Source organism: Acartia tonsa, chromosome 8, assembly GCF_053477335.1.
Source record: "Acartia tonsa isolate MP-2025a chromosome 8, ASM5347733v1, whole genome shotgun sequence".
Classification (NCBI taxonomy): Eukaryota; Metazoa; Arthropoda; class Copepoda; order Calanoida; family Acartiidae; genus Acartia; species Acartia tonsa.
In genome coordinates, this window is record NC_137267.1 from 8,743,002 (window position 1) to 8,762,877 (window position 19,876).

The 19,876-nt window shown below is 35.8% G+C and overlaps 1 protein-coding gene across 3 annotated transcripts in view; it reads left to right on the forward strand.

Moving 5' to 3' along the window:
• LOC145325928 (neurobeachin-like protein 1) overlaps positions 1 to 19,876 on the forward strand; it is a 103,548-nt gene that overhangs the window by 46,881 nt on the left and 36,791 nt on the right. For all 3 annotated transcript variants that reach the window (XR_013881680.1, XM_080168949.1, XM_080168948.1), the window contains exons 35-44: positions 176 to 265; positions 767 to 892; positions 1,437 to 1,533; positions 2,242 to 2,322; positions 3,053 to 3,109; positions 4,093 to 4,203; positions 4,806 to 4,906; positions 5,778 to 5,878; positions 11,273 to 11,418; positions 12,202 to 12,356. Coding sequence is in view for 2 of the 3 variants with exons in the window: in XM_080168949.1 (XP_080025075.1) it covers positions 176 to 265; positions 767 to 892; positions 1,437 to 1,533; positions 2,242 to 2,322; positions 3,053 to 3,109; positions 4,093 to 4,203; positions 4,806 to 4,906; positions 5,778 to 5,878; positions 11,273 to 11,418; positions 12,202 to 12,356 (1,065 nt within the window). In the remaining variant the exon portion in view is untranslated. The remainder of the gene's footprint in view (positions 1 to 175; positions 266 to 766; positions 893 to 1,436; positions 1,534 to 2,241; positions 2,323 to 3,052; positions 3,110 to 4,092; positions 4,204 to 4,805; positions 4,907 to 5,777; positions 5,879 to 11,272; positions 11,419 to 12,201; positions 12,357 to 19,876) is intronic.

The window sequence follows — 19,876 nt, forward strand, 5'->3', positions numbered from 1 at the left end:
AATATAACCTAACCTAAACAAAGAAAAAAACGGGAATATCCTCTCCTTAATTTCGATATATCTCAAATAAAAGGTGTCGGGGGGTTAGTTTTGTTCAACAGGGCACTTTGAGGGAAAAGGTTCATCCAGTGATGATTTCACAGAAATGCGGAATTTAATCACACACCCTTTGTAGATTGTTCCTTGGACCACGCGGCACCTGGGGTCGACCTGGAGACTGTATTATCGATCACTGGAAACTGGCGCCTAATGAAAATATGCAAAGGTACAAGATAAATTTTTCATCATTTTTATTTAGTAGGACGCATTTAGCAGGGATCTAAAGAGATAAAACAATTGCCAAAAAGTTTATATACACCCCCCAACGACGAAACACAAAATAATCCCTTCGGTAGATTAGAATTAGTGGCTGAAACGGTTGAACACTCAATGAACCAAGCAATCAAAATTCAGTAAAAGTCTCTAAAGTAATTGGCAAAACTTTGGGGACTAGTTTGTCAATAGATAGTTTGATTACAACTTCTAGTAAATATTGTTTTAGATTCGCACAGTTGTATGGTGTGTGTAAAAGATTTGGTTTCAATCTCATTTTATACGGTTTATATGTATGTAGACTGTCTTTGTCTGTATAAAACCTGATGATTCAATACTTTGGGTCATGTAGCCGATTGTTTTTCGTGTATCCAATCCTTACGCCCAAATGATGATTTAAAATTAAAATAGGTAGTTCATCAAAAAATTAAAAATAAAAATTATTATTGTTTAGAATGAGAATGAAGCTGGTGCCAAATCCAAGTTTTGATCCGCACATCGAGGCCAGCGCTGCCAGAGATAATGTTAAGAGGCCTTCCAGACAAGAACAGGATAACCTTATTGATATCATCATTTCAAAGTAAGTCTGGTGTTTTCCCCCGAAAGCAAATCATGCACTAAACACCCTAACCCCCCCCCCCCCCCAATCAAACCTTCATCTCGATTTTTAATCTTGCAGAGGGCCTTAACCCTTCATGGCTACCTAGTAACCCTCAATATAACCTAACCTAACGTGACGTAAGGTCTTAAATTAACAAACGAAATTCTACCCCCTAAATAATGGATGTAGAATATAAGTAGAAATTATAACAGGAGAAAAGTTGTAGTCAATTTAGCTTACTTTTTTTCTTGTCATTTAATGCTCAGATGGTTCATCCAGTAGGAGGCGAGGAGATGGGGTAAAGGGGAGAGGAGACCGTTATTTTAGCCCGCAAGACGGTTTTGTTTTATTAGAGAACATGAAAATCTGGTGTAAGATCCAAATTAAAAATCCATATTTTTAATACTTTTCTCATCAGAAATTGCAAATGCAATCCGCGACATTTTCACAAATTGTGAATAAATGTTAAAAAAAGTTAAAAATATTCACAAATGATTTACTACGTATAAATCTATCCATCTAGGGATGCTGTAGTATCAATACCTGTAGAAGATCTGGATGCAGATCTTACTGAAGAGGACTTGAAACAGATTGCCAAGGAGCAAATGGATTCAACACAAGTGAGTATTTTGATTATTATTCCCAAAAAAGATTTATTTCTTAACAAGGATAGCAGCATTCATAAACGCGAGGATAAAGAAATCAGGCAATTGGACAAAATTAAATATTGAAGTACATATCCCTTTATAAAAATAACAGGATGTCTTTCTGTCTGTATCTTCCAAACCTAGAGGTCTCTAGTGGCATATACACTAGTTATTTTTTAACCTAGATAAGCCTTTCTGTTCTTGATTAAATAGTTGCATGCAATAATGTATAGAAAACGTTGATATTGTGAGAGATTATCGAATACCCTGACAAAATGTTTCTCTCAGCTTGCTAATTTTGTGGTAACCCATTACCCCATCCCCTCCCCTGACCTTGGAGGAACGTATTGACCAATATCTGAGTACTATATTAGCAATCTAAATTGACGACAAAAATCTGTATGTGTATACCGTAGGATCTCGCTAACCAATGAACCTATATGGTTCTCCTTTACAGGGTATCTTCTCGTAGGTCAGGAAAAGCATTATACCTACCACCACCCTTCCAAGAAAAATCCCCCTATAGAAAAATCCCCCCCCCCCCAAAAAAAAAAAAAGGTTTTACTTTTTCTTTATTAAACTAAAATTGGAAGTGGAAGGGTAAATGACTACCCCCCCCCCTTTCTACTACCCTCAAGTGCCACTAGAGGTAAATCTTTCCTAACATAGCGTCTCATCTAGGAATCAGATGAAGAGAAAGAGCTGGAAAAGTTTTTGATGAGCGAAGATTGTGAATTAGTCACTATGATGACGGTTATTAAGGTACAATGTGTATTAGTAGCGACGCTACTTTATAATTTAATTCTCCGTCTGTAAGTCCGTCATAATCTTGATTTTTCTCGGCTCCTATTTAAGATAGACGGCTGAAATTTATTTTAATAATCCCTTCTTTTATGGAGCATAGTTATGTATAAAACATCGATGTCTGTCGGAATACTTTAAAGTAGGTTTTTAGCCGCTTTTGACATTACAACTGATTTCTTTGGTGTTTGGGGCACAATTTTTAAAAGAAATTTTGGGCAATAGTATTTCAATTAAATTCTTCAACAATCTAAGAGATTTTTTGTGTCTATAAATGAAAGAATAAGTAACATTATTATAATTTTTCAAATATCTTTGAAATGTTGAACTGATTTTCAAAATTTTTGTGAGTAATAGTTTTAAAATTATATTATCCATTATTCTAATGGATTTTGGTCTATAGATGAAAAGGCAAGTAGCCTTATTCTTTATCTTTAATATTTTGCTTTTTTATCTGATTTTAACAATTTGGGTATCAAAATTAAATTTATAGACTTATCCAGATTATTTGTAGGCCTTTTTTTAACGGTTAAATTTTATGCGAGCATGATAAATACGTTCCACCGTTTGGTAGCCTTTAAAGGTTACACATTTTTTTAGATAATCATTAACTAGGCACATTACACCGTGAACTGCGCTAGCTCCTAAATGTTGACATACATACATTTATCTAAAACAATTTCTATTTCAGGGAAGATTTGAGCTTACCAGTTCTTATATTTACTTCTTTGATTCTACTCCTATAAAGGTTTGTTATTTTTGAAAATATTCCTCCTATTATCCTTATACTAAAGTAACAGGATGTCTGTGTGTTTGTACCGAAGGATCTCGCTAACCGCTGAACCGATCGGGTTCTCCTTAACAGGGTAGCTTCTAATAGGTCCCGGGAAGGTTTATTATCTATTTTGGGGGAGGTACCACCAACACGCAACATTGGTAGGTATCGTACAGACTGGATCAAAAAAAAATATTTAAAGTGCCACTAGAGTCCTCTAGGGGGCGTAGCCGCTAGTATAATATAAAGCAGTAAGGTGTTTTTGTCTTCAGCTTAAGATTTCGATAACTACTGCACCATTTAAGGGAAGCTTCACATATGTCCTCGGATGGTTTTAGGCTATTTTTTAAACTTTCTTGGATCTTCAAAAAAAGATCCCTAAGATGCAAGGGTAACATTCATTTAAATACTATAGTGTCATTTTCGTAAGTTAAGAGAGAGACACAGATACAAAAAGTATAACATTCGCTAGTAATTTTTGGAAAAATCCGCGAGTAATTTTTCTAAAAATCCTCAAATCGTTTGCGTATTTAAAACAGTATTTTTAAAAGCATCTGAGATACATGAAAGAATTTGTTATGCAAAACAAATCTTATATTAAAATATTTGTGAGTTGGTAATAAAAGAATACAACAGGCTTTTCTAAGTATTTTCAAGTAAAAATGCGTAATTTTTCACTTGGAATTTTATATTTTAGGGACTGCAAAAGTTTCAGGGATCTAAAGAAATAAGACTATGACCGATAAATTGATGAACGTCTCCAATGATGATACACAAAATTTCCCTTCTGTAATTTACAATTATTGGTTAAAACGTTTGGACACTCAACTAAATGAACCAACCAATCAAAATCTAATTAAAGTCCCCAAAGTTGTTAAGCCAACAAATAAGAAAACGTTATTATTAGACTATGGGGACTATTCTTAACACACATTTTTTTATTTTAATCTATTTAGGAGGGAGAAGAAAGATATGACAATAGATGGAGTTTAACAAGCCTAAGACAAGTCTATCTGAGAAGATTTAACCTGAGAAAATCTGCTATTGAAGTATTTTTATTTGACCAGGTGAGATATAATTCTTAAGAAATTACAAATTGCAAAAAGTATCAAATGCTTTGTTTATGTCTAAGATACAGATATTAGAATCTCATCAATCATATCAATCTTATACCATTAGATGATTAATTTTTATATTACAAAAAAGAATTTATTTTAATCTGTAGTTTCTAAATATTTTCTGTAAGGCCAAAAAAAATCCTGCATTATTTATGTAAATAAGAACCTATTGCTCTAATTTGGGCGCTGTTGTATTTTTTTGTCAGACAGACACAGATAACAGCATAATTTATATTTGGCACACTGCCTTACTAAAACTAGTGAGGCTCGCTAAAAAATTTGTGTAAAAAAATCCTCCAAAATCGCATTAGAAATCTACAAAAATTAAACAAAATCTCATGTTAATAACTCCTTTTATGATTTTATTTAATTTTTGTAGATTTTTTATGCGATTTTGAAGGAATTTTTACATTTTTTTACAATCAGCAGTGCGCGAAGCTTACTAATCTAAGATTGATGAAAGAATTCTCAACCTTTGCGGGCATCTGAATCCTAACTTCAGATAATCAAGGCTACTATAACAACAGGATGATATTATACCTTAATTTTAGACAAATTTCTTTCTGAATTTCCCCAGCCTGAAGAAGCGTAACAAAGTCTACCTGAAAATCTGGGGATTGAAGCTACCTAACCTGGTTATACACGGAACTAGGTAGGTATCACAGAAAAGAAAAAACAGGGCAGTATTGTTCTAAGATGTTATACTCGTTTTACCTTTCTAAAATTTTCAGTAACAAAGTTACTCTATAAGTTTGACCGTGACTGTCCTTGTCCTCACTATATATAACAATTAAATTGAAACTTTAACTAAATCGAAGGCCTTTAAAATACTTACTTTGAAGTCTTAGATTTAGCTTTATAGTTTTGCTGCTACTTTTCTAAGCTTATAATCGGCTTGATTTCTGTATCAATTCAGAACAGGATAGGAGAGGACAATTGCTAATAAAATTTAAACACTCCACCCCCCCTCCTCTGACAGACTTTATTGATCACTAGCGGCTACGCCCTTAGAGGCCTCTAGGGGCACTTGAGGAGGAGAGAGTCGAAGTTAATAATTCAATTTCTTAGTTTAGATTCTAAAAGAAATTTTTAATTTTAGTTAAAAAAAATAAAAAAAATTTTTTTTTTTGGGGGGGGGGTTTACTTTTTTTGGGGGGTTTGGGGTGTCCCACCCCCCAAGAAAATAGTTCTAAACCTTCCCGGGACCTATGAGAAGCTACCCTGTTAAGGAGAACCCGATCGGTTCAGCGGTTAGCGAGATCCTTCGGTACAAACATACAAACACACAGACATCCTGTTACTTTAGTATAAGGATTATCTAAACAATTTAATTCTAAATACTAAACTAGGAGCTGCGCCCTATAGGTATCGTATATATATCTAAGAACTCTGTATCTTAAAACAATCAATGGGCCTTTGCTAAAATGGAGAACTCCCTCAGTAAAGTAGTTGTAAAAATGTTAAGACAAAAAAGATGGCAGGTATTATCCCATATTTTACTAAAGCATCCATGTTGTTACTAGGTCGCCCAGAGACCTGCTGCGAGCCTCTGGCCTCACACAGAAGTGGGTAAACAGAGAGATATCCAACTTTGAGTACCTTATGCATCTTAATACTATTGCAGGTCAGATATTTATCAGTATTTTTAACTAGTTTTATGAGCGAAGCTTCTCTATACGTTACTTTGCATATTTGATGCGTAGTTTTTTTTTATAAATGCAGTAGGTATATTAATCAGAAATCTAGTTGTCGAGTTTCACTGGCGTTTTCACAAAGCCCAGGGATAAGGGATGGGAAACGTAGGAAAATATTATTTCAGGCCTATTTCAAGCCTAGGCCTATTTCTAGCCTAATAAATGCTAATGAAAAAGCTGTGTGTGTGTGTGTAGATAAAGTATAGAATCAAATTCAGGTAGCTAGTTTAAAGTAAAAAACATAACTTTTTATAAACCTATATATTAATGGCTTTTGTTAAAATGAAGTTTTTTCTCTCCCAAAATTTTTTATCTTTTACTTTGGTAATTTGAACTGTCAGAAAGCTATCGTTGGGTTTCCCTCAGACAGATTTTAGTTTGTATTATTTGCATTTTTATTAATGAGTAAAAATTTTATTTGAAAATTTCATTGCTAATTAAAATTCAAAATAAATAAATAAATATGCACTTGGGTAACATTCTATCAAGTTCTTTGGATACTATACTGGATATATTGTAATGATATATCTGTACTGTGTTGTATTGTACAAAAATTAGGGTGAAGGTGTTGTATCAGTTCCGTACTAAATTTTTAAAATTCAAAATACAACATCTAATTTATAAACTACCAAATGAAAATTCGTAGCTACCTTCTTTCCAAAAAAATAATCCCGTTATTTTTGTTTTTTCTATGTGGCCCTTTTTTAATGTTTAACTCTAAGCAGATTTAATAATTAAACTAATGTGATCTAACACTATTTATATTTATTTTTTCGTAGCAGACGAAATCATTATTTTTTCTATAATTGTCTGCTTCTAAAATTTCCGCCATCTGTGATTTGGGCTTGTTTTGTATCAACCAATCACCAATTGGCTCCGCGGTACTTGCTTACATGTGGTAGACTGGAGCACCGAAACCCCCCCCCCCCCCCCCCCCCCCGCTTAGTTTTGACAAAAATCAAAAATAAGGGGGGGGGTAGTTTTTTAATGTCTGGAAAAGGCAAGGAGGCAAAGTGCTCAGCAAGGCAAAGACTTAACCCCCCCCTTAATTTTGAAGAAAATCAAAAATAAGGGGGGGGTAGTTTTTTCACTGTACAACACGCCAGAAAGTTGAGTGAGGTAAATCAAGAAAATCCAGTATACAAGAGGGGAAACCTTATTACAGGGATATTCATGTTTTGGGGCATAATTTCCTTATTTATTGACTTTGGCCAGTAAAAGGTTTTAATTTTGCGCAAAATTAAAACCTTTTACTGGCCAAAGTCAAATAATAAGGAAATTATGCCCCAAAACATGAATATCCCTGTAATAAGGTTTCCCCTCTGGTTTACTGGATTTACTTGATTTACCTCACTCAACTTTCTGGCGCGTTGTACAGTGAAAAAACTACCCCCCCCTTATTTTTGATTTTCTTCAAAATTAAGGGGGGGGTTAAAAACTACCCCCCCCTTATTTTTGATTTTTGTCAAAACTAAGCGGGGGGTTAAAAAACTACCCCCCCCCCTTATTTTTGATTTTTGTCAAAACTAAGCGGGGGGGGGGGGGGGTTTCGGTGCTCCGGTCTTCACATGTAAGCAAGCACCGGCTCCGCCAATTGGTGATTGGTTGATACAAAACAAGCCCAAATCACAGAACACTATTGGTTTAGAGCGGTAGCCAATATGAGCCATCCGCCAGTAAGGTCATGAAATTAGGCAAATGGTAAAAGTTGCATGATCCCTTTCAAAACCAGGCCGAGACCTAATTTATGGCCAGGTTTCCTATCCCTTATCCCTGACAAAGCCTAATCAATAATGCCACCCCCTTATTTTGAAATGAATTTAAAATAATGGTTAGGGTGAATTACGTGAGCTAGTGTTGGGTTAAGTCAAATTATATTGGGGAAGGATGGCCCCGCAGGGGTCAGGCAAAAAGAAAAAAAGCCCTACCTCATTTTGAAAAAAAGGAAGGGGGGAGTTTTTTGCTCGATTGACACTTTGAAGAAAAGTATTGTTTTATACGAATTAGTAGGTAAATAGTCTGTTGTTTTTTAAAAATGAAAATAATAGTTCAGTTCAGTTCAGGCGCGTCTCTCTTTTGGACTGTGGAGTCCAGAGAATACGGCCACCCTGCTCCTCCATGAATTCCTTTTTTTGGCAAGTGCTTCAGCTTCTCCCCATGTTAATTCCAAATTAAAGAGGTCCTTTTCAGTGCTCCGACGCCAGGTCATTTTTGGTTGTCCCCGTTTACGTTTACCAGTGGTGGGGTTCCATTTTAAGCACTTTTTTGGAAACCTATTTTGTTCCATTCTAAGCACATGTCCTAGCCACCTTAGTCTTTTAAATTTCACTTCTGCTTCAATACTATTGCACTTGGTCTTAGCATACAGCTCAATGTTTGATATTTTGTTTGGCCAGAATATTTTGCAAATTCTTCTTAGGCAGCTATTGTGAAATGCATTAAGTTGATTTGATTCAGTTTTCACAGTTCTCCAGCATTCAGCTCCATAAAGAAGGACTGATTTCACATTACTGTTGTAAAGTCTGATTTTTGTTTTCAGAGCAAGTTTCTTTGAATTCCAAACGTTGTGTAGACTGTTGAAAGCAACCCTAGCCTTATCAATCCTGGTTTTAACATCAGCTTTTGAGCCATTTTCACTGCTGATAACACTCCCCAAATAGGTGAATTTGTTGCTTTGTTTCAATTGTTCACCATTTATTGTTATAGTTTGATCAGGGTTCATAATTTCAGTCTTCTTGACATTAACAAAGAGCCCGACTTGTCCTGCGTATTTGACTAGTCTATCTGTCTTAGCTTGTAGATGTTTAATTGTTTCTGAAATCAGTGCCAGGTCATCAGCAAAGTCCAGATCTTCTAGGTGTCCTAGTATGCCCAGCTGGAGACCACGTTTTTTGTCCTCTGTGGTTTTCTTCATCACCCAGTCAATGACCAATATAAATAGAATAGGTGATAAAATGCATCCCTGTCTAACTCCAGTGCTTATTTTAAAGAAATCAGATGTCTTATTGTTTCCAACTGAAACACAGGCTTGGAAGTTGTCATAAAATTTAGTTATCATAATTATCATCTTTTCAGGTATACCATAACTTCTTAGTATTTTCCAGAGTGTTTGTCTGTGTATGGAGTCAAAGGCCTTAGAGAAATCAACAAAATTTACATGGAGTGGCTTGTTAAATTCAACACATTGTTCAATAACTGTCCTAAGGGTGAAAATTTGGTCAACACAGCCTCTTCCAGCACGGAATCCAGCTTGTTCTTCTCTTAGTTTATTGTCAATTTTCTCATCAATTCTGTTTAAAATAACTTTACATAGGACCTTGCTTGGGATAGAAAGCAGCATAATTCCTCTCCAATTATCACAATTGTTCAAATCTCCCTTCTTAGGTAGTTTTATGATAATACCTTTAGACCGGTCAGTTGGTATCTTTTCTTGTCTCCAAATTTTATCAAAGAGATCAGTCAGAGTCCTAGCAGAAAGATCTATGTCTGCCTTAAGCATTTCGGCAGTTATCAAGTCAGGTCCAGGTGCTTTGTCATTCTTTAGACTATGTATAGCAGCTTTAACTTCTTGAATAGTTGGTGGACTTGTGTCTATGTCTATTTCATGTCCTGGTTCTGGTTCAGCAGTAATTTCAGGTTCAGGTCTGTTCAACACTTCTTCAAAATGCGATTTCCACCTTTCAGCAACTTCTTTTTCTGTAGTGAGTAATTTACCATCTTTAGCCTTGATAGTTTCACCACTCTTTTTGTTATATTTGCCACTTAATTGCTTGGTTATGTTGTATACTGTTTTCATGTTACCGAAGTCAGCTGCTCTCTGGGCCTTTTCAGCCATATTGTCAATGTAATCTCTCTTGTCTTTCCTTGTGCGCTTTTTGACTTCTTTGTCTTTAGCAGTATATTCATCTCTTAAATTGCCCATGTCAGCCAAATGTTGAGCATTATGAATTTTGTTTTTAAGCTTCTTTCTCTCTTCTATTTTGTTCCATGTTTCTTCAGAGATCCAGTCCTTTTTCTCTGGTTTCTTGTGTCCTAGGATTTCCTTAGCAGTAGATTGAAAGTTTTCTTTAATTGAAGTCCATGTGATCTCAGTCTCGTCATTTAGGTCCTCTAAGACTTGAAATCTATTTCTGAGTTTTAAGACAAATTCATTCTTTATCACTGGGTCCTTTAATCTTGAAGAATCATATTGTCTACCAATCTCACTCTTTTTATCATGGCCACAACGCTTCAGCTTTAATTTAATCTTACTGACAACTAGTTCATGGTCACTGAATATGTCGGCTCCTCTATAGCTCCTACAGTCTTGCATTGACTTGACCCATTTTCTATTGATCATAATATGGTCAATCATGTTTCTTGTTTGTCCATCAGGTGTTGTCCAGGTATATTTGTGAATGTTTTTGTGTTGGAATAATGTACCTCCTACGACCATATCATTATTTAAACAGAATTCAAGTAAAAGTTCTCCATTTTCATTTCTTGTACCTATGCCAAAGTGTCCCATTGCATTTTCCACTCCAGTCCTGTCAGTTCCTACTTTAGCATTCATATCTCCAAGAACTAGACACATGTCATGTTTGGGTACTGAGTTTCTGATTGATTGCAGTTGATCATAAAACTCTTGTTTTACTTCTTCACTTTTGTCATTTGTTGGGGCATAGCATTGGATAAGGGTCAACTTGCAGTGCCTTGATTGGAATCTAGCCTTAATTATTCTGTCTGATATAGGTTTCCAGTCTATTAGTGAATTGACATGTCGTTTTTGAATAATTATAGCAACCCCATACATATGTTGACTTTCATGACCAGAATAAAGTATTAGGTGGCCATCTTTGGTTGTGGTTTGTCCTTGTCCTGTCCATCTACATTCTGCAATTCCAAGTATTCCAATATTGTAACTTGTCATTTCTTTAACTACTTGGGCTGTTTTAGTTGACTCATACATTGTTCTAACATTCCAGGTTCCTATCTTACAGCTTTGCTTAGAACTTATTGGTCCTGTCATCAAGTTGATAGCTTCCTTTCGGATTTCACCATCATCTTTCATATTCTCAGTAAACTGAGCATCAGTTCCAACAGTTCTTGTTTCATGCACACCTCTGGCTGTGTTAAAGCCATAAGTGTTTGAGGTTTTGTGGGTGGTTTCTGTAACTGTTGGAATTTTTACAGGTAGGATAGTTAGTCCTACGCAAACCTTTCATATCCCTGGAAGGAAGGGTGACTGGTAAGGGGAGGGACGTCAATATCCCCCAGTACTTCAAGAAGTACCTCCTGCCCTGAAAATAATAGTACCTAGTTATAATGATATTAAAATTTACTAGGACGAAGCTACAATGACCTGTCGCAGTACCCTGTGTTCCCCTGGATCCTGTCCGACTACAACTCCACCAGCTTGGACCTGGGCAGCACGGCAACATTCAGAGACCTTAGCAAGCCTATGGGTGTCCAGAATTCTTCACATGTTGAGGTAAAGTTTACTAGCGGCTACTCCCTTGGCCTAGAGGCCTCTAGTGGCACTTTTAATGTTTGGTTTTTAAAAAGAATACGTAACATATTTATGTTGCGTTCAAGTCACTCCGTAAATTTTTTTTTGTGATTTCTCTTTGGAGGTTGCCGGTACCCTCCCCCAAAATAGGTAAAATCCTTCCCGGGACCTATGATAAGCTACCCTTTTAAGAAGAACCTGATCGGTTCAGCGGTTAGCGAGATCCTTAGGTACATACAAACAGACAAATAAACACACATCCTGTTACTTTATTATAGGGATTTGAAGATTTATACAGTGATCTAAAGGGATAAGACAATGTACGATAAATTGAAATAAATCCCAAATTAAGATAATTAAAATTACCCCATCTGTAGATTAACATTATTGGTTGAAAAGTTTTGACACTAGAATTTTTTAACTAACTTGTAAAAATTTAATTAAAGTACCCAAAGTTTTTGAGCCAACAAATTAGGTAAGGAAACTTTGGGTACCAGTGTAATTTACAGTCCATTGGCCCCTACTTCCCTAGTCACTTCAATTTTTATATTTTTACAAAATTTATATTAATTTGTGGATCTTAGACTTAAGAAAGGCGTTTGATATCAGTTTTCGTGAATGAGTGGGAACAAATTTTGCAGGATAAAAATGGCACCTAAAAAATCGTTAAATGGTTTGGACATTGCGTTTAAATTACAAATTACTAATATTATATTCAATAAACATTAGTGCAATTTTGTAAGTACCTAACAATTTTAATTTTAGGAAATACGACAGAAATTTGAGAATTTTGAGGACCCGTCCGGAACTGTGGCCAAATTCCACTATGGCACCCACTACTCAAATTCTGCTATGGTTCTGCACTATCTTGTCAGGGTCGAACCTTTCACCACTCTACATATTAACCTTCAATCTGGCAGGTTAGAATTCATTTTTTCCCAGGAATTATTAAGGATGAGACAATGGATGATAATTTGATGTACATAAGGGGGGGGGGGGGTTAATGCAACCATCTCGTAATCAATGTATAAATGGTACTTAGAATTTGAATTTCGATCTGAAATTTTGCATGAGTAATCCTTGATAAGTCTATTTTCCTAAATCGAACAAAAAGTTGGAAAAGTAACGGCTAACGGCTGGCGGCTCAACCGTTTAGCTATTTTTTTTGGCTAATTTTAAGGCAAATCATCACGAAACCTATCTCCACATAATACTCTTTGCTGAACCAAAACGTTTTCAAACGATTTTAGCCGGTAGTTGCTGGTACTAGAAATCTAAAAATGTTTTTTTGTATCATTTCACATACTTTAAAGCAAAAATAAGAATGATTCCTACGTAATTTATGAGTGAAAGATTTGCCCTGAAAATAGCCAAAAAAAAAAACGGCTAAACGGCTGAGCCGTTAGTCGTTACTTTTTCAACTTTTTGTTCGATTTAGGGAAAATAGACCTACCAAGAATTACTCATGCAAAATTTCAGATCAAAATTCGAATTCTAAGTGCCATTTATACATTGATTACGAGATGGTTGCATTAAAAAACCCTTAATGAAGAACAACAAAATTACCCCTTTTGTAGATTAAAGGGATTGTAACACGAAGTGCATTTCAGAAAAATGATTTCAAGCATAAGTTACAAATGTACCTACCATCAAACATAAATAATTTTGCATTACAATAAATAACATACAATTTTCTTGTATTCATTCGAATCCGGTGGATTGGAACCGGTTCTCATCCATACGAAAAAACTATGTCTAGCATCGTATTATATCCAGCTTTCTACGAATATAAAAATGTACAATCATAAGATTAAAACCAGTTTTTTTAGCCCGTGCCTTCGTCACCTCAGGGTTAAAAAAACTAGTTTTAATCTTATAATTGTACATTCTATATCCGCGGAAAGCCGTTTATAAAACGATGCGAGATATAACTATTACATCATTAAATTAGTCGTCATTCTGTTTTTGTGAACTTCAGCCAGCTAAGTAATTTGCATAAGTCACAAGAATACGATTTTCAAGTCTTGGTAGAAAATATAAATTCTTTCAAATATATGCCCTATAGATGTAGTTTAAACCATTGCACATTGGGGCAAATCAACCAAAAAGGGGATTTAATTATTTAGTACCCTTAAAATTCATCTCACAAAAATTTCATTTTATACTTTTTTGTAGGTAATTTAACAACAAACAAATTTGCTTTTTTCTGTCATTTGAAAGGAACATGGAGATAAAGGTCATTTTATGAAGGTAGATAGAGAATTACCAGATTAACCCCTCCCGAAAATAGCCCCCCCCCTACCCTATCCATCTATCTATCCATCAATCTATCCATCTATCTATCCATCTATCTATCCATCTATCTATCCATCTATCTATCCATCTATCTATCCATCTATCTATCCATCTATCTATCCATCTATCTATCCATCTATCTATCCATCTATCTATCCATCTATCTATCTATCCATCTATCTATCCATCTATCTATCCATCTATCTATCCATCTATCTATCCATCTATCTATCCATCTGTCTATCCATCTATATATCGATCCATCTATCTATCCATCAACTATTCATCTCTTTATCCATCAACTATCAATTTATCCATCCATCAATCTATCCCTCTATCTACCCATCCATCTATCTATCTGTCTATCCATTTACTTATCCATCTATCTATCCATATATCTATTCATCTTCCTATTATTATGAAGGTAGATAGAAAATTACCAGATTAACCCCTCCCGAAAATAGTCCCCCCTTACCCTATCCATCTATCTATCCATCAATCTATCCATCTATCTATCCATCAATCTATCCATCTATCTATCCATCAATCTATCCATCTATCTATCCATATATCTATCCATCTGTCTATCCATCTATCTATCCATCTATCTATCCATCTATCTATCCATCTATCTATCCATCTATCTATCCATCTATCTATCCATCTATCTATCCATCTATCTATCCATCTATCTATCCATCTCTCTATCCATCTATATATCGATCCATCTATCTATCCATCAACTATTCATCTCTTTATCCATCAACTATCAATTTATCCATCCATCAATCTATCCCTCTATCTATCCATCCATCTATCCATCTGTCTATCCATTTACTTATCCATCTATCTATCCATATATCTATTCATCTACCTATCCATCTATCTATCCATCAACTATCTTGAATTTCGTGTTTAAAATGTCTAATTAGGGGTTTTGGTTATCAGAGCAATATGATAATTTTTTAGTAGCGCAGCTACCCTATCACTAGCTTTTTGGGCCCTTTAAAGTGTAACTAGGTTAATTGTAGTCCGATTTTAGTGTTCAAAGTGTCAAATTTGGGGTCATGGAATTCATTTCAGTAGGAGGGGAGGGGATGGTGTAATTGGGGGTGGATGGGGATCCTTATTTTAGCAAGCTACAAGTTTCACTTTATTTTTATGTTTAATAAATCCATTATAAATGTGGGCATGATTAACATAAATTTTTTTAACTAATATCTATATTTATAATGATATTATGATTCTTGTTTACTGTTTATATGTATACTAGCGGCTTCGCCCCTAGCCTCTAGGGGATTTGCCCCAAGAGGTAATTAAACAAGGATGACAACATCCATGAAAGAAGCGAAGCTCTGAAATGGAAGGACAAACGAACATTAACACTTGTGAAGTGTCAGAACTGAATATTAATGCATGTCTATACAAAATTGTAATTAAAACTGATTAAATACATGTTACTGTTTAAGTACATACTGACGTTTTTAGGACTTGATTATAGAGAAGATGCTTCGCTTATAACAATAGACGTTATTGAAATAGGAATTAGTATTCAAAAAATCAGATGAATAGGATATTTTTAACATTCAAAACCATTATTTGTTGTCAAAAAAGTAAAAATCAGCTTGTTATAAATGGATGTACGGACTTTCTGGTAACTATTATAGAGTTGCTGTGCTTTCTAAGTCGTACCTAACTGTTGTAGAAATCAGCATGAAAAGTTTGAGATCGATAGGACAATTCTAGCCTGTTTAAGTTAAGTAAAAAAGCTAACTGTACCAGATGTACGGACGGACCGACCCTAAGGGGGGGGTTTTTAATGCAACCATCTCGTAATCAGTGATTAAATGACACTTAGAATTCGAATTTCGATCTGAAATTTTGCATAAGTAATCCTTGGTAAGTCTATTTTCCCTAAATTGAACAAAAAGTTGGAAAAGTGACGGCTGGCGGCTGGCAGCTCAGCCGTTTTGCCGTTTTTTGCATATTTTCAGGGCAAATTCATCATTTATTACGTAGGAATCAACTTTGAAAAACATATTTTTGGTTTAATTCATGGTAAATGATAGCAATAACCATTTTTTAAATTTCTAGTACCAGCTGCTAAACGGCTAGAACCAGCTGAAAACGGCTGGGAGCTGCCAAGATTATGAAGGGTAGATATGGCTTGTGATATATCTAGGGGTAGGTTTTTATCGCTGCTGAGCTCAAAAATACTACCAAAAATAGTGGCCGCCAATTTATTTGGCAGCTGGGTAACAGCTGCAGCTCAGCTGGGAGCGGCCAAGAGTAGAATGAGTTGAATCAGTACATAGTGCTTGTGACGTGTCTAGGGGAAGGTTTTTATGGGTGCTGAGCTCAAAAATACTACTAAAAATAGTGGCGGCCCGTCCATATGGCGGCTGGGTAACAGCTGCAGCTCAGCTGGCAGCGACCAAGAGTAGAATGAGTAGATAGGGCTTGTGACGTGTTTTTAGGTAGGTTTTTATGAGTGCTGAGCTCAAAAATACTACCAAAAACAGTGGAAGCCCATCCATATGGCAGCTTGGTAACAGCTGCAGCTCAGCTGGCAGCGGCCAAGAGTGAAATGAATAGATAGGGCTTATGACGTGTTTAGAGGTAGGTTTTTATGGGTCCTAAGCTCAAAAATACTACCAAAAAAAGTGGCGGCCCATCCATATGGCTGCTGGGTAACAGCTGCAGCTCAGCTGGGAGCGGCCAAGAGTAGAATGAGTACATAGGGCTTGTGAGGTGTCTAGGGGTAGGTTTTTATGGGCGCTGAGCTCAAAAATGCTACCAAAGATAGTATTGGCCCATCCATATGGCAGCTTAGTAACAGCTGCAGCTTAGCTGGGAGTGGCTAGGATAGAATGAGTAGATAGGGATTGTGACGTGTCTAGGGGTAGGTTTCTATGGGTGCTAAGCTCAAAAAAACTACTAAAAATAGTGGTGGTCCATCCATATGGTTGCTGTGTAACAGGGGTAGGTCTGAGCATCAAAAATAGTGGCGGCCCATCCATATTGCAGTTGGGTAATAGCTGCAGCTCAGCTGGGAGCAGCCAAGAGTAAAAGGAGTACATAGGGCTTGTGACTTGTCAAGGGGTGAGTTTTTAAGGGTGCTAAGCTCAAAAAACTACCAAAAATAGTGGTGGCCCATCCATATGGTTGCTGGGTAACAGCTGCAGCTGTGCAGTAAGCCTTTGTTTAAGACTCAGCTCTAAGCACTTTTTGGTACTATTAAAGGATAACCAAATATTGAATATTTCAGTATTGATTTAGTTGTTAAACAGCTGAAATTGGCTGAGAACAGTTACCAACAGATAAAAGTAAAAGTTTAAGACATAGCTTGTAATGTGTGGGGTAAGTTTTTATAGGTGCCAAGCTTATTAATACTCCCCAAAAATAAAAAGGCCCATCCAAATGGCATTAGGGTAAGGGCTGCTGCTCAGCTGTAGCTGTTACCCAGCGGCCATATGGATTGGACCCCACTATTTTTGGTAGTATTTTTGAGCTTAACACACCCATAAAAAGTTAAAAACCTACCCCTATATTGCTACATATACTTTTGGCTGTTGATAACTGTTTTCAGACGTTTTTGGTAGTTTTCAGTGAAACCTAGAAATTAAAAAAAGTGTTACTAGAAATATGTCCATGAAATAAAGTTATAATGTTAATTGGGCGAAGTTTAATTCTACTGAAATAATAAATTTTTTGATATCCTTGACACATCACAAGCTATGTCCTAAACTTTTATCTGTTGGTAATTGTTCTCAGCCAATTTCAGCTGTTTAACAACATAATCAATACTAAAATATTCAATATTTAGTTAACCTTCAATAGTCCCAAAAAGTGCCTACAGCTGAGTCTTAAACAACGGCTTACTGCACAGCTGCAGCTGTTACCTAGCAACCATATGGATGGGCCACCACTATTTTTGGTAGTTTTTTGAGCTTCGCAATCATAAAAATCTACCCCTTGACACGTCACAAGCCCTATGTACTCATTCTACTCTTGGCTGCTCCCAGCTGAGCTGCAGCTGTTACCCAGCCGCCATATGAACGGGCCGGCACTATTTTTAGTAGTATTTTTGGGTTCAGCACCCATAAAAACCTACCCCTAGACATGTCACAAGCCCTATGTACTCAATTAACTCATTCTACTCTTGGCCGCTGGCAGGTGAGCTGCAGCTGTTACCCAGCTGCAATATGGATGGGCCACCACTATTTTTGGTAGTATTTTTGAGCTCAGCGCCCATAAAAACCTACCCCTAGACACGTCACAAGCCCTATCTACTCATTCTACCTTTGGCCGCTCCCAGCTGAGCTGCAGCTGTTACCCAGCTGCCAAATGGATCGGCGGCCACTATTTTTGGAAGTATTTTTGAGCTCAGCAGTCATAAAAACCTACCCCTAAACACGTCACAAGCCATATCTACCCTTCATTCTCTTGGCAGCTCCCAGCCGTTTTCAGCCGGTTCAAGCCGTTTAGCAGCTGGTACTAGAAATTTAAAAAATGGTTATTGCTATCATTCACCATGAATTAAACCAAAAATATTTTTTTTAAAGTTGATTCCTACGTAATTAACAATGAATTTGCCCTGAAAATAGGCAAAAAACGGCAAAACGGCTGAGCTGCCAGCCGCCAGCCGTCACTTTTCCAACTTTTTGTTCAATTTAGGGAAAATAGACCTACCAAGGATTACTCATGCAAAATTTCAGATGGAAATTCGAATTCTAAGTGCCATTTAATCACTGATTACGAGATGGTTGCATTAAAAACCCCCCCCTTATAGAAATATGAAAAAATTGAGGGGGATTTTTATTTTTGAAAAAGAACTTTAAACAACCACAGGACCAGTAGATATATTCCCTGAAGAGTAGAATTCAATCAGTTTAGTGGTTAGCGAGATCTTAAGGGATGGGCGGACAGACAAACAGACATCAAGCTACTTTGTATTATATACAGGGTGTTTTTTTTTAATAAGACAAAAGTATTACTTAATTTAACCCACTTGCCATTGACAGAAGTTAATGATCTATATCTTAATTTCTTCATTGGGTTGGGGAGTTTTGTATAAGAAAAAAATACTTAGAGATTTTCAACAAATTATGCCTTAAAAACCGGTTTTTCTAAAGTACCCATTTTTGGAAGATTTTTGGATCATGACAAATTTAAAGGGTGTGCAAAAATGCATACATTTTTAAAATTTAGATTGCGCAGCTTGTGTTAATAGTAGAAAAATGTTATGCACACCGTTAGAATCGTCATAAACTCAGGTTTTTAGATATTAAAGAACTATTCCTGTACTACGAATCGTTCAGGAGCTACGTGGTAAAATGTCCCAACTTACTTAAAACTTTTCAACCTTTCTAACATTTTCCAATATAGCTTCTATACTACAAATAGCATAGGTATGAAACATATATTTCCAAAAACCTGAGTATATGACAATTCTAACGGCATGCATAGCATTTTTCTACTATTAACATAAGCTGTGCAATTTGAATTTTAAAAATGTATGCATTTTTGCTCACCCTTTAAATTTGTCATGATCCAAAAATCTTCCAAACATAGGTACTTTGGAAAAACCAGTTTTTAAGGCATAATTTGTTCAAAATGGCTAAGTATTTTTTTCATATACAAAACTCCCCAACCCAATGGAAAAATTAAGATATAGATCATTAACTTCTGTCAATGGCAAGTGGGTTAAATTAAGTAATACTTTTGTCTTATTAAAAAAAAACACCCTGTATTAACACCTAGGGATCTAAGGAACAAAACAATAACCGATTAATATGTACATCCCCAATATTGATAGATATTTAATAAATACATATTTAATAAATTATATTACAAAATTATTTGTCTGTAGATGACAATTAGTGGTTGAAAAGTTTTGACACTCATCAACAACACTTAATGAACCAACCAATAAAAAATCAATTAAATTTCCTGAAGTTCTTATGCTAACGAATATATAACGACTAGTGTAATTAACAGTCCCCTCCCTTTCTAAATAAAACTGCTGACTTTAAACATGAATACCCTGTAACTACATAATTTAAAAACAAAGCATTACCAATAGACAGACAGATAGACTACTTGCTAATTCAAATTTAGAATGATTATAAGAACCTCACGTTAT